A 27,114-nucleotide genomic window follows, 5' to 3' on the forward strand; every position below is an offset into this window, starting at 1 on the left:
AATTAAACAATATTGGCCCCAGCGTTCTCAAAATCCTCCCCCTTGCCTTCTTGAAGATGGGTGTGACATTTCCCTTTTTCTAGTCATAAGAAACCTCCACCAATTGCTGTAACCTTTTAAATTTGATCGATGCTAGTTGCAGTGACATCAGCCAGCTCCCTCAGCACCCTCAGATGCAGCTGGTCTGGTCTCACGGACCTGTGCGTGATGAGTTTGCTCAGTGGTCCCTGACTCTGTCTCCTGCTGCGGGTCATGGGAGTCCCACAGACTCTGCTACAAGGCTCAGTGACACCAAAGGTCTGAGTTCAGATCTTGTCACCAAAACCGAGGGCAAAAAAAGCATTGCCTACCTTTGCCTTGTTGTACAGCGGTGCCCATCTTGTGCTGTGAGGAGATATTTCCCCCAACTGAAATTAAACAAAATCATTCTTCTTTCTATTCATGTGAAGTTCTGCATAGGTTTTTCTTGCTTTCCATTAAAGGAAAACAAAGAGAGTTGAAAGTAAACTTAGCTAGGTAGATCTCTGAACATGTTGAATGGAGAGGAGATTCCTCCTGATGTCCCTGGCCATGTTGTGTTTAGTACCGGGACATGAACTTTGTACTTTACATATGCTAGTAAGACATTTTTCAGAATGTAATTTTTATATATATTTTTTTTCCTGTTTTCTTCTTAATGTAGAAAAAAACATTAGAGATTTAAACATACAAAATAAATTACAGTATGTCAGTTTTTATGTATGATTTTGTAATCTACTGATTTCAGAATTTATCTAGTGGCATTAGAAGTGTTTGTATCGGGCCACTGTGTAATAGAAAAGTTGATTTTTATTTGAGAAAAGTAACTTATGTCACTGTAATCTGGACCTAGAAAGAAGGTAGGTTTTTTTATGCTGCAATAGTGTTGTTCTAAAGTGTGTAAATATGTTAATTCACAGCTACTCAGATGACAGGTGTTTAAAGCATGCTCACAGGTAAAGTTTTGCAATAGTTACACTAATGAAAGAAAGGCAGTACAAGTTTTTATTATAAATAGAAAATGATGGCCTGCTTGAACTACCGGCAGGGAGTCTTACTCCTTTTGTGGCTGAGGATACTAGAGGCAGATGCCCATCCAAATGAACCTTTGCATCATTATTACATGTAAATCAGTGGTTTTTTTTCAACACATGCATCCTAGAAAGAAGGTGAAATAGGAAAATAGTGATCCATTGGTATTCAGTAAAAAAAATCAATTTGAAACCTCTGTACAGAGTTGCCTAAAATTTTCCAGTCCATTTGAGACTATTCCTTCAAAACCAAAATTTATTGCCCTGCAGTCTGGGAAAACCCGAGCACGAGCTTGCTGCTAGGATGCCTCAGAACAGGACTTACTGCTGGGGAAATTACAAAACAAAACAAATAAGTAGATTTTAAAAAGAGAGAAGAAAATCTCTTTAGATTTAGAAGTCTGTTACCATTATTCCTCTGTACTTTCCTGTGTAGGTAAAATTCTCGTTCCAGTTGCACTTACTCAGAGTGAACAAAAGTGAGGGTTTAAGAGCTCAGTTTAGAAATGCTTAGCCTTAGGTTTTATGCTTTTCAAATAACTTTTCTGTAGAGATTTTTCAACTTTTTAGTGGAAAGTTGGATTATTTTGTCAGTCTGCTTTTATCAGTTAAAATTATCTTCAGTTGCGAGTGTTGGCACTGTTGGAATTAGTAGCAAGATGGTTAACTCCTACATATGATACAATGCAGTAAGGTTCCTACTATAATAATTGCAAGCTAGTAGAAAGCAGATACAATATAACTAAAGTTAAAAAGTGGATATTTTTAGCAATACAGTATGCCTGAAATACTCAACCATAGTGAATTTAAATATTATTTTATATTGTATGTGTAAAGTACAACTTCAAACATTTCTGTGTGTACCAATAGTATCTTTGGATTGTTAGATAGCCATGCTGATTTGCTTTTTGCTGTTTTATTGGTTTTTACGAGAGAGGGCAGGGAATATAAGAAGCTTTTTATTACAATACTGGTACCCTGCCTTAGTGCTGCAGTATTTGTGTTAAGAACACTGGAGTTTCATGGTTAAATGCAAATGCTACTCAAAACTATTAAGTATTTTGTGAAGCTGCCTGTCTGTTGCCCACCTATATTTCCACCCTCCTGCCTCTGAAGGTGATACCTAAACTTACTATGGTAAGAAGAGTACGTGAAAAAATATATAGCAGTACAATAAATAGACATGTTTGTACAACTAGTTCAAGGTAAACATACTCAATAAGCTTCCTCTTCCATTTATCTCTGTGTGCAGAATCCAGCCATTCCAATGCAGAAGCTTCAAGATATCCAGAGAGCAATGGAGCTGCTCTCTGCATGCCAAGGCCCAGCAAAGAATATTGATGAGGCTACCAAACGTAAATACCAGTTCTGGGATACGCAACCTGTACCTAAACTTAGTAAGTTTAACTGGACCTGGGCATAAGGTCTGTCTTACTGACCACTAAATGAATGTGTGCCAGCTGTGTGGCTTGTTCTCTAAAATGGGTATGAAGTTGGACTGTGTGTGGTAGAGATCCTTAATCTTTTGTGTAGTTTATATGGAATTCTTGCTGTTCTGTAGGAAGGTGCTTGCAACCCCTCCAAATGATATGCAACAAAATACGGTGTTAATAAATCTCATTCTGATATTCTGTATAAAAATGGGAAATGCTGTTGAAATAGCATTCCTTTATATATTTTAGGTCTTAGCTCTTGAACAATAGAACATGGAACTCTTTTCTGCGTCAGGAAAAATAAGAACTGAAAGTAGCGGCAAAGAGTAAACTTCGATTTTATGTATTTATTGCCCCCCCCACTCTTTGTTTTTTTTCAATGGATGGATTTGCTATCACAGAGATAATGGCTCTCCTGCTGTAGGTTCCACTGTTTTCATGCAGCTGTAAGTGGATAATGGCGCTTCTCTCATGCATAAACACTTTTACTGCTGTGTGTTCACCTGCTTCCCCCACAATGAACACTACCTTGAGGACATGCTGTCTCAGAGTCCATTTTCTGTTCTTGGTACCAAATAAGACGGTGAGGCAACCTCTCCTTGCCTTTGAATTTGCAAGGAATTTGGCAGATTACTTTTTATACTGATCTGATCCCTGATAACGTGGTTGGTAAATCTTTGTTTTTCCTGGAGAAGATAGTTGCTGACTCTCTTGCTTTTTCTGAGTTGCTTTCTGCATCTTCTTAGTCTCCCTTCGTTACCTTCAAGCTAAGCAGTTGTAGCGCTTCAAGTGCCAACAAAACTTGGGAACACCACAAGTAAAGCAATCTCAGCACAATTGCTCTCACAGTTCTGTTCTGCAGGTTTCTCACCATGGCACTGGAGACTGGTGTAGAATAGGCAGAAATAAGGTAAAGTCTAAAGCACAGGAGCACTCTGCTCCTCTCTCCACAGGGCAGCATTTCACATTAATCCATTTCTGTAGCTTAATCCACAGTGATCTAATTTCTCTCTGACTTCCTTGCATACAGAAGTCCAGAGCAGAGTCCTTGGATGCAATATTTTCTACTGGATTGAACTGACCTGTCCTGGCTCTTCTCTGTACGAACTCCGTCCAGATACCTTTGTAAAGTAATGATAGTAATTGTCGCAATAATCCTGCCTTGGTGGAGGAAGAGCCTATCTCACAGTTTTAACCGCAGCTAGCAATCAAAACCACGATGGCTGCTTGCTCACTGCCCCTCACCCCCAAGTAGGGAAGAGAATCGAAAGGGAAGGGAGAAACTCATGAGTTGAGATAAAAAACAGTTTAATAAGACAACAAAATAATAATAATATACTACTAATAATAGAAAATAAATGATACTTAGTGCAATCCTGCACGAAACTCCAGTTGTGCCCAACAGCCGGTCCCGGAGAGGAGAGCGCTCTGGTCCCATGCAGCTGATCCCAGCGAGAGAGCAAAGAAGCAAAAGGCAGAAAGGCCCAAAGGCCAACTTTGGGCAAGCAAAACAGCAAAAGACTGAATGAACGGAACTCCCAAACAGAACTGAACCGAAACGGAAAAGAACACAGCCAGAACTCAGCCAGAAAAGCCAGCTCCAATTTTACACTGAGCATGGTGCTAATGGTAGGGAATATTTCATTGATCAACCTGGATGTCAATCAATCTAGGTGCTGTCCCACTTGCTCTCCCTCCTGGCTGCTTTGCCTTGCACCTGCAGCTGGAAAGTTGAGAAAAGACCTTAGTTTCCTTGACAACAGCTGAGATATCAGTGAGTTCTTACATTCTCTTCATACCAATTAAAAAACACAGCTACCCGCTGAAAGGAAAACATTAACTCTATCCTAGAGAAAAACAATGTTATCTCGTTATTCTTATGCTAAATGCAAAACAAAGACTGTGCTAGCTACAAAAAAGGAAAGTTTCTAACTGCATAAAGAAAATTAACTCAATTTCAGTCAAACCAGCACAGCCTAGCCAAAATAAGTTGATGTGTAAATCGAAAAACACTCTGGTCATAACAAAGCTGTTTCAGAGCTAGTTCAGGTGTCTGTGCAGCCATTCCAGGAGTTCAGTTCAGGTTAATCAATATATCTTACCTATAGAGAGGAGAGTCTGTCACTTGCCAGCCTAAAATAAGCAATACATTGGCTCTAAAAATGATTTGTGTTGTTCAGTAGAAATATATGTTGTTGAATTTGGCCAGCAAGAGGTTTTGTTCTACATTGTTTATCAATCGCTTCTTGATCCCGTTGATTATTTTTTTTTTTTACTAAGCTTTTCCTTTATCTGCTGAGTGAACATATTTGGAAGTCTTCACTGTTTGGTATGCTGGATATTTTTAGGTGGAAAAAAATAGTCTGTTGATTCAAGAATTAGCTGTAGGGATCTTTGCATTAAATTAACTTCAGAATCCTTCTGCCTTCTAGTTACGATTGTTAGCAATAGATCCTTTAGTTAGGCCAAGTCAGCCATGTAGCTGCAGTAACATTTAGGCTGTTGATAGTTTCTGGAATTTGTGTAAAGATGCTGGTAATGATGACCTTCCAAACTGGACAGCAGGCCATACTATTTGTCAGGATTGTGTGTCATTTGGGAAAAGTTTATACTACAAATGGACATTTGGCAAGTGCTGCTCCACAGAAGAGGAGCAGCTTCTGTTTATAGCTATATACTGAGTGACCAGAGCTGTCAAGTCAGGAAAGAGATGAAAGCATGCTTTCATGTAGGATTTTTAGAACCAAATTTCACATTTTACCGGCATCCCTTAAATGCCCTGACTTTGTGATGCCACTGCTTCTGAGTAATCCTGGTGAGTTCAGGTCTGTTCAAGTCGGTAGTAGGATCCAAGCCATAGCTTGTTAGCTGTCAGTACAACATGTTTCTCAGGATGAGGCCATGGTCTCGTGGCTGGCTAAATGCTATGCATGCGCTGATAAACTGCTGTCCTGTGTTACAAAATATTTGATAACAAGTGAGGTATTTTTGTGCATATCCATCGATACTCTGAGGTGGTCATTAGTCCGAATGCCATCTGAGAAGTAATATAAACTAGTAATACTGATTTTTTTCACCATTTTTAAAAGCTTCATGTTCCTATGACATAATGATGAGAAAATAGATGACGTGAGTTAAATGCAGTTTCAAGAACTACCAGGAAAGCTGGCAATGTAACCGTTCTTTTTTATTGTTGTTCTTTTTCTTTCTTTCTCCTCCCTCAAAAGACGAAGTTATAACTTCACATGGTGCAATTGAACCAGATAAGGACAATGTCCGCCTAGAGCCATATTCTTTGCCACAGGGTTTTATGTGGGACACATTGGATCTTAGCAATGCTGAAGTTGTAAGTAAAACAATTTTTATATGTACCTAAAATTGCTGAAGTTTATTCTGATTGATGTGTGTGGATAAATCTTTGGATTATTTTGTGTGTGTTTTCAGCTGAAGGAGTTATACACACTGTTAAATGAGAATTACGTAGAAGATGATGATAATATGTTTAGGTTTGATTATTCACCTGATTTCCTTCTGTGGTGAGTAGCAAGTTCCACATTCTGCTCTGGCTGGAGTGCAAAGAAAGCTGGTTTTGTTACATCTTCTTAGGCAGTAATTTGTAATTATTTCTGTCATCAATTCTAGGGCGCTACGTCCTCCAGGCTGGTTACCCCAATGGCACTGTGGGGTTAGAGTGTCTTCAAACAAAAAATTGGTAGGATTCATAAGTGCCATCCCTGCAAATATTCGTATTTATGACAGGTAAAATACATAATTACTTTTGTATTTGTAAAAGAATAACACCATGAAACAAATATTAAACCGGTATCCATTGCCGTAGAGAATTTAAAAAGGGAGAAGGCTCACTGATCATAAAGAGAAGAATCCTTTGTATGTAGCAGAGACTTTTTTTTTCCTCCTTTACTTCCTACCGTTCCAAAAGTTTATGAGCTCCTTACAGTGAGACCAGTAATACATATTTAAGCATTTTTCTTATTGATGGATGATACAGATAATGACATGGACTTTTCTGACCCTACTGAGATGTATTTAAAGGACATTCAGTCAGCTGGACTTCCTTGGCTGGGTCTTTCTACACTGATAATTGTAAAGTATTATGACACTACGTGGCATGTGCTTGGATGCCATTCTGCTTCTTATAGTAGTGTAATTGGTTAGGTCTTGATAGAGCTCTGAAAAAGGAGTGTTGCAAACACCTCAGACACGGCTTGCATATTGCACAATTTGCCATTGCAGTTGCAGTATCATAGATTAGTATTTGTTGCAGATATACTTTGTCACAAGCCAGTTTGTTACCTCAATTTTTTCTGTCACAGCACGGAAAACTATAATTATGCAAATGAAAATATGTAATGTGCAACTCTCTTCAACTTTTCTACTGTTTAATGTCCTTTCAGTGTGAAGAAAATGGTAGAAATCAATTTTCTGTGTGTCCATAAGAAACTGAGATCTAAACGAGTAGCACCTGTACTGATTCGGGAAATAACCAGAAGAGTAAACCTGGAAGGAATTTTTCAGGCAGTTTACACTGCTGGAGTGGTACTCCCCAAACCTGTGGCCACTTGCAGGTAACCTAGGTGATGTTTATTATAATATCATTTACTGTGGGAGTCATTTTAAGAAAATTTTATGTAATTGGCTAGAAACAATAAAAGCAAAAAATGCAAAGAAAGTAAATGTTGTGGCCTTGACTAATCCAAAGGCCTGAGTGTTTGTCAGGGTGGGGGGGGTTTCCCCTCTTTTTCTTTTTCTTTTTTTTTTTCCCTTCCCCCCCTCTTCTTTCTTTAATTTTTTTTTTCTCCTCTTTCCCTTCCCTCCCAATGCCTTGGATAAAACAGCTTCCCAGACTGAAATCTAATTTTCAGTTTGTTTATTGCACCTCAAATAGACTAATAGATGTTTCTCTTGACCTTCTGGTGGAAGCCATGCTAGCATTGACAACACTGTATACCTGTGTTTTTGAATTGGCCTGTTTCCCTCCTGGGACATTTCCCTGTTGACCTGCTTGCTTGCCAAAGGCAGCAGAGCATTTCTGGGAATTGTACAATGCTTTTTTGAAGTACTTTCATCTTTCCTGGAGAAAGGGGGACTTCATCAGCATTTGATAAAGATCAGAAAACTATCACGTAAGAAGAGTTGTATGTGATCAAGTACTATTTTGTTTCCTTGGAAGTGGTTTTATTTCTGCTGGGAACAGTTCAGTTTCAGCAGTATTAGTTCAGCTGTCTATCCTTCTGGAGGACAGGATAATATTTTATTTGAAATTGTGTTTGTACCTATCAACACCAAAGATCCTGTATGTCTCTGTAAGGAAGGATGGAAAAAAAACCCATCCTGTGTTAGAGTAACCAGGGATGTTCTGTTGCACAATGATCTCCTAGGAAGAGGAGATCTCCTTCAACAAACTACTTAGACATGAGCAGAGGCTCCTGTCTGTACAAGAAAATAAATGTTACTATGTAAGTATGGTGAGATTGTCCAGGCTATGGCAAGTACTAAAATGTTTAGCCCTGTGATTACTCATTTTGTAATAAAAAGCCTTTGCTTAGATTCAACATATGGTGGTAGCAGGCCTGTTCAAAAGCTATTGCTTGAATATAGCTTTATCTTTTGTTGCTCAAGCCTTTCACAGACACAGTACAAGCTTGCTTCGGAACACGTCTGGAAAGGAGAAGGAACAATGAAAGAAAGTAGGGAAATGGATGCAAGTAAAGCTGACACTTAAAGTAATCTCATTGTTAATTTTATTTCCAGGTATTGGCATCGATCACTGAATCCCAGAAAATTGGTGGAGGTGAAATTTTCACATTTGAGTAGAAACATGACTCTACAAAGAACAATGAAGCTCTACAGACTTCCTGATGTAAGCAGCGTGATTTCTAGAGAATCCCCACCGTTGTTCTGAGGCCCAAAATAACCTTCCATCTGCCTCTGACAGCACAGGCTTTTGTGTGGAAAGGCAGTGCATGCAGGACATTAAAGAAAAGCTCTGGTTGATGAGAAAGACCTTAAGGGCTATCATAAACAGAAGAGACTATTGCTGGAAATGTAGATCTGTATATGGAGAAAATAGAAATGTTGACCTAAAAGCCTTAAACAAACAAAAAGAAACCTTGACTGCATAAACATGTGGGATTGAGTTGAAGATGCATAAGACTATTCTCGGTATGATTAATCTGATAAAAGATTACTGGAACAGAAAATTAACAGTTCACGTCTTAAAATTCTTAGAGAAGTCCATCAGAAAGTTGGCTGAGCACAGTGAGGTTGTTGATTCCACTCTAATTCACAGCTTTTTCTGTTCTGTCAGAGAATGTTGTTCTTCTGCAAGGAGTAGGCTCAGCAAAAGCCACCTCTATGTTGTGTACTGTTTATTTGCATGGTCTGGCAAAAAAAAAGTGTTCTGGCATATCTAGGTTAGTTAAAAATATTTTTTCTCATGTTTGCAGCTAATAGTTAGGCTGGCACAAAGCCCTAGGATGCATTTCCATGACAGGGCAAGTCACTGTAAGTAGCCTGAGATGTACTATTAAAAGATATCATTGCTGTAATTAATAGCTTATAGAAGTTAGTCTCAGCTTTATGATTGAAAACAATTTCTTTACTTGTAAAAGCTACCTTTCTATTTGGAGGGACTGCAGAATATCCTTTACCTGTACCATATCAGTAAACCCTTTTCTATTCAACAAAACCTCCCTTTTGGTTAGGAAAAAACCCCACTTTTTTCCTCACTTGTAGTACTTTGTAATGATTTATCTGACTTCGGAGAATTGTGTCTGTTGGTTATATTTAGCTTGATGCTGCAGGGTCTGTTCCTGCTTAGACATTTGAGTAATACACTAAGCGCTCCTCAGTACAGAGCACGTGCCGTGATCTGAACTCCGGCTGCTGTCAGTGGGACCGGGTTCCTGTGCCTCCCGCGCGCTGCCCCCGCCTGCACGTGCAGGTTCTGCTTTGTGGGCAGGGCAGCAGTTTTCAGAGCTTAGGCATTAATTACCAAGTTAATTAGGTTTATATCTTGGAGAGCTAAGTATAGCTCTCATCAAATCTTGAAGTCATTTTTTAATAGTCTGAAAAAAGTGCAGTAGACAATTTCAAATATAGGTTTTGGTGGCAACTCTAGTACTGTTTCTCATGGAAACAATACAGGAAAATAATAATTTAAGCAATAAGGATCTTACAGTATAAACAGAAAAATAACTTATGGAAAACAAAGCACACATCGTATCTCATTCATAAAATATAAAAAAGGCAAACATACCGTACAGAGACGTGCGAATAGAAAATAGGTGCTTTGAAAATCAGTTTTCAAAACTAAGTGATGTAGGAGTCCATATGCCTCAAGTGTTCATTTATTTTTAGATTCAACTTGGTAATATCTCCCTTGGAAAATAAAGGTTTAATCTTTGTGCTAATGTTTTCTCTTTAGATCTTGTGCTTTTTTTTTTTTTTTTTTTTAGTTTTTTTTTCCCAAGAAAGGATTTGAGTGCTGTTGAGGATCATTATCCTCAGTTTCAGGCTGTTACAATGAACATTACTGCCACACAAATGGGTTCATTCCAGCCGCACTGTCCTGTTCCACAGCACCAAACACTGTTTCTTGCATTCTAACCCCTTTTCTTAGAGTCCTTGGCATATCATTGCCATTGGCAGCTGATCTCTCTTTAAGAGGAATTAATCATTCCTAATCACTTGAGCAGAGTTTAAAAGGTTTTCAGAAATAATAAATACTGTAATTTAAAATACCACCCTCACTGAAGACTATGTTTGTGTATACACCTATAGATAGAAAAAATAAATGGTTTTTTTGAAGCATTCAATCTCTTGAGCAAGGAGCTTTCTGAAAGAGGTAAATTTGGCTGTGTTTAGAATAAAGATAGGAGCTCGTTTGTCTCTGTATGTCTTTTCCTGACTGATTTTGATCCTGAGCCAGGATACTCACATGAATCTTGTGCCCAGTGCAGCTTGATGTGTGTAGTAGAGAAACAAATTTTAGCCCAGTTCTGTACACTTTCCCTCACTTCTGGAGCTGCAAATAATCATTTACTGGTGGCCATTCTGAGCATTGCTGGGGGATAAAGCTGCTTTTCCTCCCCTCCTGCTCCAGTGTATGCCTGTAGAAGACGGATGAAGGCTCAGAGCAAGTCAAAATTAACCTTTTATATTGTAGTTCATAAGGAGGTTATAAATGAAATACAGCACCGTGTTGACAAGTCAGGTGAATACCCCTATGGATTCACTGCATTTAAAAATCTAGATGATGTGTTGTGGAGGCAAACCGTAGTCCTAAGTTGCTCAGGAAAGCAGGAAGACTGAAATGTAATGCACAGGCCAGAGCTGTGGCAAAATGTGCCTTGATTTTTCATCTGGCTGCAGAGTATGTGAATAAAAACCTCCCCCAGGTATTTATCCTTTTTGAGCAGAGCATAATCAGCTACACTAATTTCAGCCTTCCAGTAATCAAGTCTCTACCTGGCTGCTCTTGCAATTGACTTTGCGATGATTAATGTGGTACATGCCCGAGTATGTAGCTCAAGCAGATGATGCAGGATAAATGAGCTCTGAAGAGAACAAGCCTTATTCTCCCTGAAAGGAAATATTCAGGAAAGCTAACAAGAGCTGGGGAGAAATCTTTAATCATCTTTGCTTGTTTAATCATTAATTGCATAGTACTGGAAAGCAATTTTTTTTTCCCTTCTGGTGTTTGAACCCAAAAAAACCCTTTATTTGTTAAAATACTGTAGCTTTTTAATTTCAGGAATCTGTAAGTTATGAGAACCTTTCTTGTTAACAGAACAGCAGTGGTGCCTGTATAGAAAGTTTAGTTAGGGAGTTTGCAAGTGTTAAGAATGGGCGGATTTTTTTGTAAAATAATTTATAATTGAACTTTATCAGCTGACTTTGGTTTATAGCTTGACTGTAACTATCATAAGTTTGAATGGCAAGTGTTCGTGTCTTCAGATTAACTTCTGATATTGCAAGTTGCTTTATGTTTTGTTTCTGTGTCTGGGCCCCAGGTAGTTTAGAAGGAAATAAGAAATAAAGACTGACCTGAAAAAAAAAAAAAAAAAAAAAAAGCCAAAATATATGGCGTCTAGCCTGTTGGCAATAATATCTCTTTCTCTGGAGAAATTAAGTTGTTTCAGTAATGAAATATAAAGATTAAAGCGCCCCAGACTGTCTCAATAATTAGAATAGTGGGAATTCTGATTGAAAGCCATTTGTAAAATAGCATAATGAATTAGGTGGCTGGGGTAAAGTAGGCTAATAATGAATGCATTATAGCAAGTGGAGTGACTCTGCAACCTACTTTCAACCTTTGCTGTGTATGCAGTTTTCCTTTCAGCATCTTAACATTTATTTTTCTTTTGTTACAAGGCCACAAAGACTTCGGGTTTGAGACCAATGGAACAAAAAGATACTAAAGCAGTACAAGAATTAATCAATACTTACTTGAAACAGTTTAATCTTGCTCCAGTGATGGATGAAGAAGAGGTAGCCCACTGGTTCCTGCCTCGGGATCATATTATTGACACTTTTGTAGTAGAGGTAAAACACGCTCTAACTACTTCAATGAATGTATATATGAATGCCACTTACAAAAGTTAATATCAGCATCAAGTTTTTGAAATGCGGACAGTATGAAAAAGTGTGCTATAGGTAGAATTCGATATCATGATTCCAAGCTTTGTTCTTTGTATTGCATTCTGTAAAGGAGAAAATGTTTGGTTATGATAAGCTATTTTAAAGAAGAATTTTGAAATCTCAAAATACCACCTTCTTGGAAATATTACAGCAAACAACCTTACGTATTTAAAAACAACCCCTCCACCTGTATTCAATTTTTTTGCCATAGATATATGACATCATAATAAGCAGTGGTCTTCAAATCTCCTTCTCTAGAAAAAAGGAAAAACGATACAAGACCAAGATAGGGATTTGGTTTGAATTCGGTATCATTCTCAGGTGTCTAACTGCCATACACCACTTCATAATTATTTATTTTTGAAACTAATTTTAGGGGCACCTGCTGGAGGAATTATGTTTTTTGAAAATGATCCACACTAACATACTTAAACGTACCAGCTTCTCCCAGAAGCCGCAGGTTGTGAAGCTCAGTGTTCCCTCACTGCAGCCAGAATTTGTGCAGGAGTCTCAGCTGAATGTAGAAACTTACTGGTGCTGGAGATAAGAGGTCCTGCTCATCGGTTGTCATTGTCCAAGTTTAGCTTTCTACTTACTTTGCAGGGGGTCTGGTGCTCATTGGACTCTTCCATGGTCTAATTTAATTTATTTGCCTTCCTTCTTTCTCCACCTCCTCTTCTCTCCCCACCCCCTCCTTGAGTTGGTTTTTGGCCTTGTTGTTAAGTGGAAGCCTACAGAAGAGTGCACAAGCACCAGGAGCAATGTGAGGGACAGGACAATTTCATTTTGACAGTGCCATTTCAACTGAGCAGCGCAGTCTTCACTTGCTTGCTTTACACTGTCTCTTGAACTAGTTTTTCACTATACAAAATGTAGATTTGTTAGTGCTTAAAATCTTTTTAAGACCTGCATGACCTGGAGAAGTTAGTATCAGATTTTTAAGTCATCTTTGCATGTGCAAAGCTAAAACCTTAAAATACTCTGTATAATTCCTGAATTAATATTTTCATCATCCTTACTGAATTCAGTGAGTGACTTAATAACTTTTCTGTTATTTGTTGTTAGTTTATCTCTACTAGAGAATCTGTACCTGCTCTAAGACAATAGCTTTTTTGCCTGTGATGGGTTCAACTCTTTTACTTTTTACTGTATAAGTACTATCAATGTAAGGATCCACAAGAGGTCCTTCATCGACCTCAGAATAGTGGGCACTGGTCATTCAAAAATAAAGCAAACAAGCAAAACCAACCATTTGTGTGTCTCCTTTGCCTTATCTTCTCAGAGATACCAGGAGACCCCATCGGAATAGGAGGAGTGAAAGTAGGTGTGGTGAGGGTTTTTTTGTTGTGGTTTTTTTTTTTTCCTCAACATGTCAGTCACAACCCGTTTAATAATTATTTCCCATTTCCCACTAATCTACACTCTTGAAGATGGTTGAACTTCATGAGGTTTGTAAAACATTACGAAAGTTTATGTAGGATACTTTTAGATTTCTGTTTAAGTACCTTTTTGATAACTACTGGTCTTATTAGAATTTCAATGTGATTTAGCACTGTTGTCTAGCAAATGGATTGTGCTTATGGATTAATAATCACTAGAGCTGCTTTAAATATGCTTTGTATACAAGCACAGTATATTTTCTTTCTGCTTTTAGAAAGCTGAGAAAATTATTGCTCAGTGTGAACTTCGTCAGTTTAAAAATAAGTTCAGTTGGAAAAAAAATTCCATACTTATTTTGGAAGTGTACTTTGTTAGCTTTGTTCATAGCAGGCTAAGCTTGGGAAACAAACTGAAATGCTTTGGCAATTTGTTGTCAAACTGTTATTGGTGTAATAGACTAGAAAAATCTAAATGTTTGTTATCTTTTCTGAAGCGACCATTTCAGGCTTCAGTCTCACTTTGATGTATAGATACATCCTTGGCAAGAATTCAGTTTCTTCAAATCTTAGCCAAGATTATCTGTTATACCATAATAGTTATGGTGTGTAAAACTGGGCTGCATTTATTTCATACTGTTTGTAGAACTGTGGTGTTAGCCTAAGCAATAACTGAGCGGTTACTTCTTACTAATTTACTTTTTGTTTGTTTGTTTGTTTTTGGTAGGGCTCAAATGGTATTTTAACGGACTTCTTGAGTTTCTACACGTTACCTTCAACAGTGATGCACCATCCTGTTCATAAAAGCCTCAAAGCTGCCTATTCCTTTTACAATATTCATACAGAAACCCCCCTCTTGGACTTAATGAATGATGCACTCATTATAGCTAAATTGGTAAGTTGTGGTTTTTTCTGCTTCCTTCACAAAAGTGTTCTTAGAAGTGGTGGCGAGGTAAGAACTGGCAGCACTTTATCCATGCCATTGCATTCTGTTTCCTGTTACTGTCTACAGCACAGAGTGCAGCTGAGACATATACAATATATATCTTAAAATATAAAACACTGTGCTCGTTTTTCCTTTTTACTTTGAGTGATGCTAGAGAATGACAAGTGCATGAAGATCAAGTGTTTGCAGTAGCTTGAACTGTGTAAACATCCAAGAGCACACTGATGACCATAGTCACTAAGTACCAGAAGGATGGAAAGTATCACTAAAATAGTTTCCCTTGGAAATTAGTTAATAAGTTCTATTAAATACATTATTTTGCTTGTTGAAACTAATTTTTATTTCTAGAAAATGGAAAAGTTTATTTGTGCTAGTTTTATCATTTTATCTTGTTACTAATTGCTGCCCGTAAAGCTCTGTAGATGATGTCATTTTGTAGCTTTTAAGCACGTCTTCATGCATGGAATTACACTGATAGACGATTTAGCTGAATGGAAGAGACTATAAATGCAGTTTTTAAACATAAGAATTGTACGGGTTTAGTGCCGTCTGATGAAAAACTAATGCTCAGCCCTTAAGCATCAGAGTTTCATGAGAGTGCAGTTGCAAACACTGATGGCAACGTAGCCTGTGGTTACTGAGCTGTGCCGGCGATGCACATCCCAACGCTCTGAATGAATTCTCAGAGACCTGCTTAGCCCTGGCAATTCACGGCACTGCACAGGCTTCATGCAGTCCGTGGTACCAATCCTAGCAAGCGTTCCCAGCACGCTGCCGACCCCAGCCGTGTTTTCCGCTCCTCGCCTGTGAAGCTTGCCGCTCCCAGCTGAAGCGTTGCTGCCGCGCTGTTGTGCTGCGGCACCACCAGCTGAGTGCTCGGTGCGAGCACACGCACGCCGTGCTCCAGCCAAGCGTGCTCAGAGCCGCCTGTGCTGCAGGTGGCACAGGGAGCTCCGTGTTGATCCTGTACGAAGGCAGCGATGGTCGGCGAAGGCTGTATCAGTTCAGACCTCAGGGTGCAGGAAAGCAGCCACGTAGTCTTCAGCTTGTCTGTCGCAGCCATGTTCGTGTGGCGCTGCAGCTGAGCGATGCCTGTGGTCCGAACTGCTTGCTGAAGCCTGTTGAGCTGTAAGCAGTATTGAGTTTAACTGTTTGGCAAGGAAAATTCCCGGATAGTCATGGGGAATACAGAACCCCATTATTCAGGCTCCAGAACAATACCAAAGGAAGTTCGGAGACTTTGAAAGGTGTTAAGATACGTGAGGATATAGGAAGGTGGCTAGTGTAATTTTCAGAAGTGGCTAAAAATACTAGTACTAGTTATTCTAAAAAGTCTGAAAAAGTTGGTCTCTGTTTGAAGTGTGGCACAGGGAGCTGAGTGGCTGGCCATGCACTAGGCCATGGCTGGAGCGGGTAAGGAAGCAGTGATGTGGTACAGCCGCAGGGCTTTGCACCTTCCCCTGCCTAGATTCCTTTCTAAATGTGACACGAGATTCCTTTCTTTTAAATGGATCATCATATGGTTAGAATAACGGGGTTTAGACACTTGTGGAATTCCAAAGTACCTGCTGGGCCTGCCTGCATCGTTAGATGCCTGATTACATTTGCAGGTCTGGCACTTGGACTTGTACATGAGGAGAAGTGAGGCAAGGGAAATGAAAAATACATTCCTCTTCACAGCTTTTCGTTTACAAATGTACTGAGTCTGGCTGGGATGGAGTTAACTTTCTTCCTAGCAGCCCATATGGTGCTGTGCTTTCTGTTTGTGACTAAAACAGCACTGATAACACACCAGTGTTTTGGCTACTGCTGAACAGTGCAGCACAGCCTCAAGGCTTTTGCTGTCACCCCCAGTGAGGAGGCTGGGGAGGGGACACAGCCAGGGCAACTGACCCCAAATGCCCAAAGGGATATTCCACACCATATGATGTTGTGCTCCATAATAAAGGCTGGAGGAAAGGAGGGGTGGGGAGGCTTGTGGTTATGGCATTTTGCTTCCCAAATAACCATTACACTTGCTGAGACCCTGCTTCCCAGGAACTGACTTGTCATCTGCCTGCTGATGGGAAGTAGTGAATCAATTCCTCTTTTTGCTTTGGTTGTGCATGCAGCTTTTGCTTTCTCTATTAAACTGTCATTAGTTTGATTCACAAGTCATCTTACCTTCCTTCTACTTTCTCCCCATCCTGTGAGAGGGGAACAAACGAAAGACTGGGTGCATGTGTGGCTCTTGGCTGGGGACAACCCACCACAGTCCTTTCTTTACTTTTACTCCCAAGGAATGCATTTTGGAGGTATAAATTCAACCCAGCAAGTTGCATTCAGGGTTTGCATATCAGTTTAACATTGATTTTTATCTTCATATTACACTATATAAAATTCGCTTAGAACTAAATCAAGTAAAATCTTGGCAATTGTAGGAAAAAATGCCTGGCCTCCAAAGCAAACCCCAAAATTTGGAGTTATGCACTTAGGTTCCATGTACTCTGCATGGAAAGAGTAATATAATCCCCCTAAAACCCTGCGTATTTTGTTGTTGAAGCTGACACTAGGTTTCTAGATCTGGAACAGGAGAGAGCTCCCAAGTTCACTTCTGAGTCTGCTCTAATGGCCTGGCACAGCTGTGGAGCAAGTACCTTTGAACAGGAACTTTTGCATACCACTCAGAAAATATTAACCTGAACCTAATCTGCTGATGTTTAGATACTGAATTAAAACTACATGTGTAGACTTCATCATTTATTCGGAGTGCTTAATTGCAGAGCTTCATTAGTGTGTCTATATCTACAGTGTGTCTGTATTCTCCCCCACTTCCCTTTCTGCCTTCTGAGATTTCTGTTATTACATCTTACTAACTTGGAGTATTTCATAATTTACTTCTTCAGATGCCAAGTGTCAAATCCTTGCCACCTTATTTGTCTTGTTTCTGCATGTTTTTCACAGCACATTTAACTTAGCATAGCTTCATCCGCACACAGAATGATCTTTGTGTAAGGTAGTGGGGAACCTTGCTAAACTCACTGTCCGTGGTTTGACTTTCCATCAGTTTAGAACTATTTAAAAAAGAGCTTCAAATACTCTTCTTCTTCAACCCCTTTCTTTCCTAATATGGGGTGCTTCTTTAAAAGAAAAAAAAATACATCTAGTTTTTATACTGAGTGAAGAATGTTCTTTACCATCTTCTTGTGCTTAAGTAACTGAGCATTATTGTTTTGTAACTTATTTTTACCCTAGAGTATAGAAAGTCCTGCTGGCAAACTGCTTTTGTGTTGTTAAGACTCTGGGAACTTAGGTCAGACTCCCTTGCACTTAATTGCAAGTAAATTGATTTCTATATCTGGAACTCCAAGCAAATTCAGCTATTCATACCTGATGATTGTCACTGCGATGGCTTAACTGACCTTGGTTTTATGTTGTTTGTTGAGTTCTCAGTGAGTTAGGATTTGAGTATGTTTATGCTGCTACATAAAACCCCGAGACTAATTTGGCTGTGTGGCTGTTCTGAGAGCAAAGTGGTTCTGAGTGGTGAATCTGGGAGGCTGGTGGAAAGAGGAGACGGTAGAGGGTGCAAGAGTAGGGGAGGGAGAGTAACATGAAAGGCTGGAGGTCTAAAGGCAATGGCATTTCAGAAAAGGACCAAATCATAAAAATACAATGTTTATCATTAACAGAATGATAAACGGCTGAAAACCACCGTAAGTTGTATTTATATGGTTTTAGCTGGAATAGGTCATGTGTGTCAAAACAATGTATGTGACTAAAAAAATGCATATCTGTAAGGATAAAATAGGGGACAATTCTTTAGGGACTCCTCAGACATTTATCCCTGAAAGTGGCTTTAAAATTCCTATCCTTTTGAAGTTAATTTTCAAGTAAATTTGTGCCTCGTACTTCACTTTTTATTGGGAAAATTTATTTGTGTGTGTATCTAATTAAAAAGCAAGATTTATTCCCAAGTCTTTTTTTCCACTTAATTAGCCTAGTCTCTTGGATATTGTTATGCCACTGTGTAAAGTATCATTTGAAATTTTAAAAAGTAAAATTTAAAAAAATGTTTTGCTATTGCCAGAAAGGATTTGATGTGTTCAATGCACTAGACTTAATGGAAAACAAAACATTCCTGGAAAAACTCAAGTTCGGGATTGGAGATGGAAATTTGCAGTATTATTTGTACAACTGGAGATGTCCCGGCATGGAATCTGAAAAGGTAAGGGAGGAAAAAAAAAAAAAAGAGCTTCTGAATTCTGTTAGGTATGATGGTGCATTAATCTACACTGGCCAAAATGAGCAAAAGTTTTAAAGTAACTTTTTTAATTGGTCATATTTAAGATGCATAACTGAGGTGCAGAAAACTAATGATGTTTAGATTTATTGCCATACTCGAACTAAACTACTCTATTTCTCTTCTTCCTTTAGGTTGGTCTTGTATTACAATGAGGACACTTATGTTTCTAGAACTCTGAGGTCATCGTTTGAGTTAATTTGATCTCCATAACTCTTGGATTGGTATTTTCAAGAGGAACAAAAGCACAACATCAGTGATACTGAAATAGTCCATTAAACCTGAACAATGAAGACATCCATCTGTGACCAAATTTATGCATTTTCAGATAGATCAGAAGGTCCATGAAACTCTTTTATTGCCCATGAAAAGAATAAAAGCACATTCATTTAAGTTTCAAAGCTTAGCTTGCACCTTGATGAGAAGAAGGTATTTTTTTCCACTCTGTAGAAAAAGACTGTTTTGTACAAACTGAACTTCAGTGGTGGATTAGGGTACAAAAATATTTGCTATTATGTGGATGAACTGCTGCATTTCTATTTATTAAGTGGTGGTGTATGTTCGTCAGTGTAACAGAATGAAGGATACAAACTTGGGTATCTTCGCTTATTTACTTAACATGGAGATCATCATTTGGGGGCAAATAATGAAGTACGATACATTTGTAGCTCTATGAAAGTCCTGGATGTTTTTGTAACTGGAGCAGTATGACAATGTACTGGTTTAACTAGTGCATTTGTTTCTCCAAAAGCAACGCTGCCAAATCAATAAAAATACAGATTTGTACTTTGATCTTCAATAGATCAGTGGATTGATTTAACAGTATCGCACTGTTCAGTGCAGGTGTTATCTATGTTGCTGGAATGATAATACATTACTGTACTTAATTTACAGTTGTGGCACAACACCTTAGTTTTTCCTCAGTAGAATAACATCAGCCTGTGTGTAAAACTAAGAATTTTAGTAGTGCTTTCAGGATATTTATAGTTTGAATGTTTTCAATGCTTCTGCAAAATTGCACATATTCCTTTGTCTACTATGATTTCCTATGAACTCTGTAATTCTAATGAAAAGTATCTTGTGTAAATACGTATTCATAAATTGTTCCTGGTAGTGTTTTTATCCTGACTTTGGAACAAGAAGTTTTGCTATAGATGTGGCTGGTGAGCAGAAGAGAAATGCTCTACCCTCAGTCCTTGGAAGTCTCTGTACTGCGCTTCCTGAATTGCAGGAGGGCTCATCTTTGGTGGTGGGGGACCTGGTTTAGTTCCCTCATGAATGCTCGGCAACCAGAGCGGCTTCTGAAGCACTTTACACGCAGCCCAGCATGGCGTCATCGCTAGGTAAGATGGCTCACAGATGCTGCAGTAACGTGAGCACCCAGAAAATCTGCGGTAAGAAACTGTTCTAGCTGAAAGTGCCAAATTGTGGTAGTGAAGCCTCTGTGCTGTGAGCATCTTTTGAATGTGACTTGAATATCTCATGAAATGCAAATGTCTACACTTTCCTTTTAAACATGCCTGTAATTCTGACAGCAGATTTCACTGAAAGTTGATTTCTGTACTTGAAAACATCAATTTAGACAAAGATAAATTTGTCTCTTCTTCATAACTGCTAGCCCTACCCATCTCCTTACAGCAGTGGGGGTTTTCTTTACTCCTGCTCCTTTTCCAATGTGTGGATGGTTTGTGGTTTGGTTGCTTTTTCTTGTTGAATTGTGGTGAGAGGATTCTGCCCTAGAGACAGTGATAAAGACTTTCCCTTATTGCATTATGACTCTGTGATTAAAGCATCTGACCTCCTTCAATCAAAGGAAGGGATTGCACTTGGCTTGTCTGACCCCTGGGTGTGCACCAGCTCAGGACCTCATGCATTTGAAAGGGCTTCAAAGTCTCCAAGGGGCTCAGTGTGTTCTGCTTCGGCTCTGAAGGCAGAGCCTTGGCAAGGTGGGACCTCAGGGCACAGCTCTGTCCTCCTGGCTGATGTACCTTCTTGCTAAGAAATGGTCACGGCCCAGCTCTCCCTAGTCCACGCAGGTGGGCTTGAATGCAAAGTGAATGATATGCTCATGTTCTCTGCCTTCCCTTTCCTCAAAAAAACACAAGTGGAAGAAATGGTAGGCAGACATTTTCTTCTCTCTGCACACTCAGAAGGCAAATCCTCCCCAGTACTATTGTTTGGAACAGCATTGAGGCCACGATGGGACAGCCTGGCTCTCTGCCCTAACCTTGGGGTAACTGCATGTGAAGGAAGGAGCGTGGCCACTACTTACGGTTTCATCTGGGAAAACTGTGCCAAGGGCTAAACTTCTGTCTTGTTTTCTGGCTCACACTGCGTGTTAATTTTGGGGAAAGAGGGCAGAGTTGTGCTCCTGTAGAAGCTGTGCAGCACTGTAGCTGGCAGAAGAAACGTACAGAGGGTGAGGGAAGCGGGCACCTGAGCTTGAGTGTTGGGGCAGTTCCTGGAGCTGTGTTCGTGAACCCGTGTGCTTCCTAACAGCTATGTAATCCAATGTGGGCTCTGCTGTCCCTGTTGAGTGCTTGGACGTTTTCGCCAGCCGTGCTCTTCACCTCAAGTGCTTTGCTGAAGTATCACAGCATCAAAAGGGTGTGAATCTTGAAGGTGTCTCGGCCTGCAGCCATGTGATACAGCAGTTACTCAGGAGGTGGAAATTGTGGCAACTCACTCTCATTTCCTAACCAGGTACTTAACGGAAAGTTATCTGCGCGGGTGCCACTGCCAGCAGCTCAATAGCAGACGCTGTTCTGTTCTTTCCCAAGTTGAACCTGTCTGTGCATCAGTCTTGCCATGAACAGCCACCAGGTAAGACTCCTCGAAACCTGACGGATGGTTTCACAAAGACTGGCACACTGAAGGCTCGCTCCACCGCCTGTCCCACCAGTCTTTTGAACCATCTCCCTCCTTTCCCAGAGTAAGTTCTATCTGCAGAGGGGACACAAATACCTTAAGAGACCTATAGACCTGGGCAGGCAGCAAAATGCTTGAAAGATGATTGCTGCGCTTACGTGCTTTACCGAGGCTAATCCTCATGCTCTGTTTAAAGGCTGATTTAAATGTTACCATTAGCCAGCATGGGAATTAAATACAGTAGTGCTAGCATGACTTCAAAATTTTAGGCATCCAAAAAGCCAAAACAAAGGGCCTGTAGAAAGGACTACAAAGCAAGGCAAAAAAACCCCAACCAACCAACCCCTGACCTCTTCTTGCTACCCTCAGCCAGGGAAGGCAAACATTTTGGCATGAAATGTCTTAGTTTTGTTTAAACTTCATGGAGCATCATGACTAGAGAATCACAGCTACTGTCTCCCTTTGTAGTTGGTATCATGAACTAAAGTCACTTCTAAATAAATCCAAAATACAGATTAGCTATCTGATGGCACTGGAAATCTGGATTAGTAAATCTCTGAAAACTACAACATGTCCATTCCAACTCAGTTTTCTGCTTTCTTCTACAGTACTGTACTGACTTTGCTTAAAATATAGAGTGCCAAGTGAAGTCTTAGACTGTTGATTTTGGTTGTCTGAATTGCAGCACTATTCCCTTTCCTTCCTACAACACAACTATTTCATTAGGACACTTCATAGTCCTCAGCAAAACTGAACTCAAAAATTATGTGGTATGTTTTCAGTCTTGCGGTGGTGGTAGCTGTCATCTACTTTACATACATCAGAATATGATTTGTCTCAACTTCCTGGGAAATAATTTTAGATTCCATATAGAAATCAAATAGAGTTTAGGTTAGTATATATTTTCTCACAGGATGCATGTTAAGAGTTTGCATAAGGAAGTCTTTTTTTTCAAAATGGAGCAATAGCAATTTGGTTTTGTTCTGTATTTGAAAATAAAAGCTTTTCCTTCAGCATATCAGACACCAGGTATTAGATGGGACCCAAGTCTCCATACATTCTTGACCAAAGCAAGTTTATTGTTCAGTAGAGCAACGTATGAAAGTTCGAAAGCAAAGTCTGTCTGTGTTGTTACAGCTGTTTACTTGAAACAAGCATTGAACCAGCTTTAAAAGAGTTATACCAGCATGGAGCTTTGTTTAAATAAACTTTCACTTTTGGTATTGATTTGTTTGAATAATTATACTTAAATCCATTTTGCTGGAAGCATGTTCTTCTGTGTAAAAATACAAAGTTCATTTAATGCTTTGCATTAATTCCAAAGATGTACTTATATCTTAAATTACTTTGGGATATTCATTACGGACTTTAACTCTGAGATCTGCTGCTGCAAATGAAATATTTACCCCCAGGTAAAGATTCACACCCAAGTTTAAGTAATATTCTTTATTAAAGCAGGAAATACCTCAACTGAATGCAACATAAAGTTCACCTTCTATTCAAGTGCTTTACACTGTAAAGCCTAACAAAATAATTCAGTTAGAGCTGTACTCTACACTGCATTAAAAAAATGAGTTAAACATGAAGAACCAAACTGAAATCGGTTATGCTGAAAAAGCTTTTTTCTTTTTGCGAGGTGGTTTCTTTATCTTGTTTGGATTTGGAACAAGTTTCTTGATTTTCAAGGGCTGCAAAATTACATCAGAAAGATCAAGCTGATTGCTTTCCACACGCTTTCGCTTCTGGCTTGTGAGCTCATCCCCTCGCACCTCTGCAAGCTGCTCAGGTTCGGGAACGTCTGAAGACTCTGCATGTGCGTGAGCCACAGATTCTTCAGCTCTGTACTGAAACCATGGCACCTCCAAAGCTGGTATCTTTGGAATTATTGCTTCTATTGCTTCAGTAAATTTATCAGACTGCTTTTTAAAGCCTAGTGCTAAAATGGATGTTAAGCCTAGAAGTGGTGCAACCGTTTCACTGAGACGGGGAACCTGGCCCGCTGGCGTGGCTCGACTTGCACTCAGCTGAATAAGGTGCGACGTGATCACGGCAGGTTTTGCGGACTTGCACACCAGCAAGAGAAGAAGTTCATTTTTTTCCAATGCTTTTGTAACTTCGTTAACTCCAATAGCAAGTTGTCTTCTGATATTTATGTCCGTCCATCCTGGGTTTTGTTGATGGCCTTCTGTTTTCTCTTCTTTAGGGAGTTCATCGGTGCTAGCATCACACTTTCTTTCCATTTGTTTTTTTGTAAGGGAACGTTTTTTCTTTCTTGGAGTCTCAATCTTTTTAAGTCCAATATGTTTAATCCTTTCTTCCAAGGTCTGTAGTATAAAATGCATATCTTCCCCATCTATGGTTTTCCATTGAAAAACAAAGGGGTTATCTAGACATGTTTTTACAGTGATTTTCTTGGCTTTACGAAGTGTTGCCGTCCGTGGCTGAACTACAGCCATCCTGAGGTGGTTTTGTGTTTTGCCACTCTAGCTGTGAAAGGAAGAAAGATGTGAAATAAGCATTAGTTCAAATACTGTCCTGTTTGCTGTGGACATCATTGCCAGAAGCTCCTCTTGAGAATGCAGAAGAGAAACATCACATCTCAAAGTGATACTGACCCCCCTCAAGACTAGCTCAGTGCTAATCCTTAATGAGCCTCCCACAAGACAACAGGTTGTCCAAAGCAGCCTGGACAGCAAGGCACCACCAGTGACAAGAGATCCTTCTGAAGCTGGATGAGAACAGCCACAGGTACTACAGATTTAAAAAAAAAAAAAAAAAAAAGAAGACAAAAAGCCCCACAAACAAACAAAAACCAAACACTCAAGCAAAACAACCTTAAGTTGAAGGAACTCTCAGTTTTCGCTGATGTGCAGCTGCATTTTAGAAGTATTATGACATGAAAAAGAAAATGCAGAGTCACAGCTGGAAACAAGCTCTAAGTTCCTGAACTTATTTAGCATTTTTTAAACTTTAATTTGCTCTTTCATTCTTTAATCCTTATCTTGCGTTTGTCTGCATTTAGAAGGTATGATAGAAATCTACAAGGACTCTTAATTTGTAGTTTTGGTGAAGGAAGGCAATCCTCTGCAGGCCTCCGGAAAGTTCAGAAGGGGCCTTTTACTCTTGTGTCACCTAGATCATGCCTTTGGGGATGAGAAAAATGAAACAGGAGCAGAGAAAGGAAAATTGCTGTAGCTCTGATTGATCTAGTACAGAGTAACAGCGAACACATGAAGACAGGCGTGATTACAGGCCGTGGTAACTCTCTAAGTCCTCATGCTGCTGCTTGGGTTATTATTCACCATCTCTTTGCTAAACTGGTAGTGTCTTCACCGTTGCACAGCCAAGCTTACAGAGTAAGAGCAGCTCGGGTTTCAAATCAGGAGAAATGTGGCATGAGTCTCTCCTCAGTTCCCTAGTTACCGCGGTAGGCCTATGGACAGCATTTACATGCATTTCTTGAGTGGTAGCCTTCACAAGGTCACAAAATACCTTTTTGCTAGTCATCAGTTCTCTGTGTACTGGTAATAAGCTACATTGATTAAAAAAAAAAAAAAAAAAAAAACACCAAAAAACAAAACAGACCCCATCTTCACTGAAATTTCCCCAACAGTATGTACTGCTATAAAGCAACACCCATCTGGAGGGATTTTCCCTCATTAAACCCTCGTCAGGGAGCCAGTAAGGGGAAATACATGGAACGCAGTTCTATCAGTGCAATGCGAACTGCAAAGCTGTCATCTGCAATCAGAGTCAAAAACACGGATGTAGTTTTCAGAGAAACAGTAAAACTGAGTAAGTATTTCAAAATACAACAAAGCACTGTGTCCCTCTCCCGGGACTCTCAGCAGAACCTATGAAATGCCCTGCGGGGCCACCCAGGCCACGGCCCATCCAGCCCAGTGTCCGCATCCAACACTGGGAACTGGAGAAACTGTGTGGGGAGCCAGGGCCGCCCCACCGCTTTCTGCCCCCCGTTGCGCTCCGCTCCCACGCGCCCAGAACGGCGGCAGCAGCGATGGAAGATCTGCCAACTTGTTTCATCCGTCCTTTACAGAGCTGTTGTCTGTGCAGTTACCTCATCCCTTTTGCTTACCATCACAGTGGAAACTACTAAAGAATGGAAATGGCCACCAGAAACCTTACACGGAAACTTACGATAGGTTTAAAAAAAAAAAAAAAATTTAAAAGTTTAGGTTATTGTGGCAGATACACTCCCCCCGCCCCACCGCAAAAGCACCAGAAATCCCAGGCCCATGGACCACTGATGGTCATGTACATGCCCCTTGGTCAACAGACAATGAAATGTCTCTGCTGAGAGAAGTTTCTGGATCACTGCCGTACATGACCACAGCTCAGATTCACCTGGGGTGTAGATGGAGCCTGCTGGAGACCCCCTTTGAGCTGGTCTTCCTTGGAGCAACAGGTCTGCCGTGGAAGACACCATTTAAGAAAAGTTCCTTGAGGCTCGGGACACCTTGTGTTATTGGTAAGCGGTCTTCTGGGTACCGCTGAGGGTCCTCACTTTGTGTGAGTGGGAAGATGTGCATTTTGCGTCATCTTTCCAGAGCTTTGGGATCCTTTCACACTGAATTGGCCAGGTGGTAACTGAAATCCTAACTGGCACCCAAACCTGTGGTTTATAATGCTGTCAGACAGCTGAACAATTTTGGATAAACCCTGTTTCTAGTTGGTTCTCTGCTAACCAGTTCTGGTTAGAACCAAGCCTGCCTGGAGCTTATCATGCACCTAAATTGATTCTTGGGGTGTCTCCATGAGTCACCGTTTTTAAAAGCTTCCAGCTGGGGGTGGTCTGATGACCTTTCACAGGGACTACCAGGTAAAGTCAGCAACAGACTCGGAGATGAGAAAGGAGCAAAACAGGAGAAATGATACAGTTGAAAGATTACACCTTTTTTTTTCTTTTCAAAACGGGCTCGACTGAGGAAAACGAACATGCAGGAACAGGAAATAACGAGGCAAAAAAAAAATAAATAAACCACCGAGCTTCTCCACCTCGCACCACCGCCAGGACCGCACCGCTCCCTGCGGCGGAACCCGGGCCTGCGCCACCCCGGCGGCCCGGCCCCGACCGCGGGGAAACGCGGGTCAGAACACGGCTCCTGCAGAACCCGCTGCGAACGCGCCGCCGGGGCCCGGGGGCTCCACCCGCCTCCCTCGGCACCGCCGCCACGGCCCGGCCTGCGGGAGCCGCCGCGCCCCCGCCTGCCCGCGGAGCAGCGCCGGGCCGGGCCCCGACTGCCGCCGCCCCACCGCAGGGCCCGGGCCACAACCGCCCCGCTCCCGCCGGCGGGAGCCTGCCCTACCTCCGGCACGGCCTGCGCCAGCCTGCCCGCTCCCCGGAACACGCCGCCGGCCGCGGCCCCGCCCCGCCCCTGCGCGCGGCCCCGCCCCGCCCCTCCGCGCGGCCCCGCCCCGCCCCTCCGCGCGGCCCCGCCCCGCCCCTCCGCGCGGCCCCGCCCCGCCCCTCCGCGCG

At 40.7% G+C, this 27,114-nt stretch overlaps 2 protein-coding genes across 2 annotated transcripts in view; one reads left to right on the forward strand and one right to left on the reverse strand.

The window, feature by feature from the left end:
- NMT2 (N-myristoyltransferase 2) overlaps positions 1-20,288 on the forward strand; it is a 31,703-nt gene extending 11,415 nt beyond the window's left edge. Inside the window, exons 3-12 of the mRNA XM_065629156.1 lie at positions 2,302-2,446; positions 5,710-5,828; positions 5,927-6,018; positions 6,125-6,241; positions 6,898-7,068; positions 8,255-8,363; positions 11,879-12,049; positions 14,249-14,416; positions 18,537-18,674; positions 18,884-20,288. Of these exons, the coding sequence (XP_065485228.1) occupies positions 2,302-2,446; positions 5,710-5,828; positions 5,927-6,018; positions 6,125-6,241; positions 6,898-7,068; positions 8,255-8,363; positions 11,879-12,049; positions 14,249-14,416; positions 18,537-18,674; positions 18,884-18,904 (1,251 nt within the window). The 3' untranslated portion in view covers positions 18,905-20,288. The remainder of the gene's footprint in view (positions 1-2,301; positions 2,447-5,709; positions 5,829-5,926; positions 6,019-6,124; positions 6,242-6,897; positions 7,069-8,254; positions 8,364-11,878; positions 12,050-14,248; positions 14,417-18,536; positions 18,675-18,883) is intronic.
- A 2,420-nt stretch (positions 20,289-22,708) lies between these two features.
- On the reverse strand, positions 22,709-27,012 carry RPP38 (ribonuclease P/MRP subunit p38). The gene is made up of 2 exons (XM_065629605.1): positions 26,945-27,012; positions 22,709-24,104 (listed from the first exon to the last, which is right to left on the reverse strand). The coding sequence occupies exon 2, from the start codon at positions 24,071-24,073 to the stop codon at positions 23,222-23,224; it is 852 nt and encodes a 283-aa protein (XP_065485677.1). The 5' UTR covers positions 24,074-24,104; positions 26,945-27,012; the 3' UTR covers positions 22,709-23,221.
- Positions 27,013-27,114: the final 102 nt, after the last annotated feature.

This window comes from Caloenas nicobarica, chromosome 2 (assembly GCF_036013445.1).
Source record: "Caloenas nicobarica isolate bCalNic1 chromosome 2, bCalNic1.hap1, whole genome shotgun sequence".
NCBI lineage: Eukaryota > Metazoa > Chordata > Aves > Columbiformes > Columbidae > Caloenas > Caloenas nicobarica.

Excerpts from the sequence above, each read along its gene's own strand:
- RPP38 (XM_065629605.1), bottom strand. The coding sequence starts at position 24,073 with ATGGCTGTAGTTCAGCCACGGACGGCAACACTTCGTAAAGCCAAGAAA.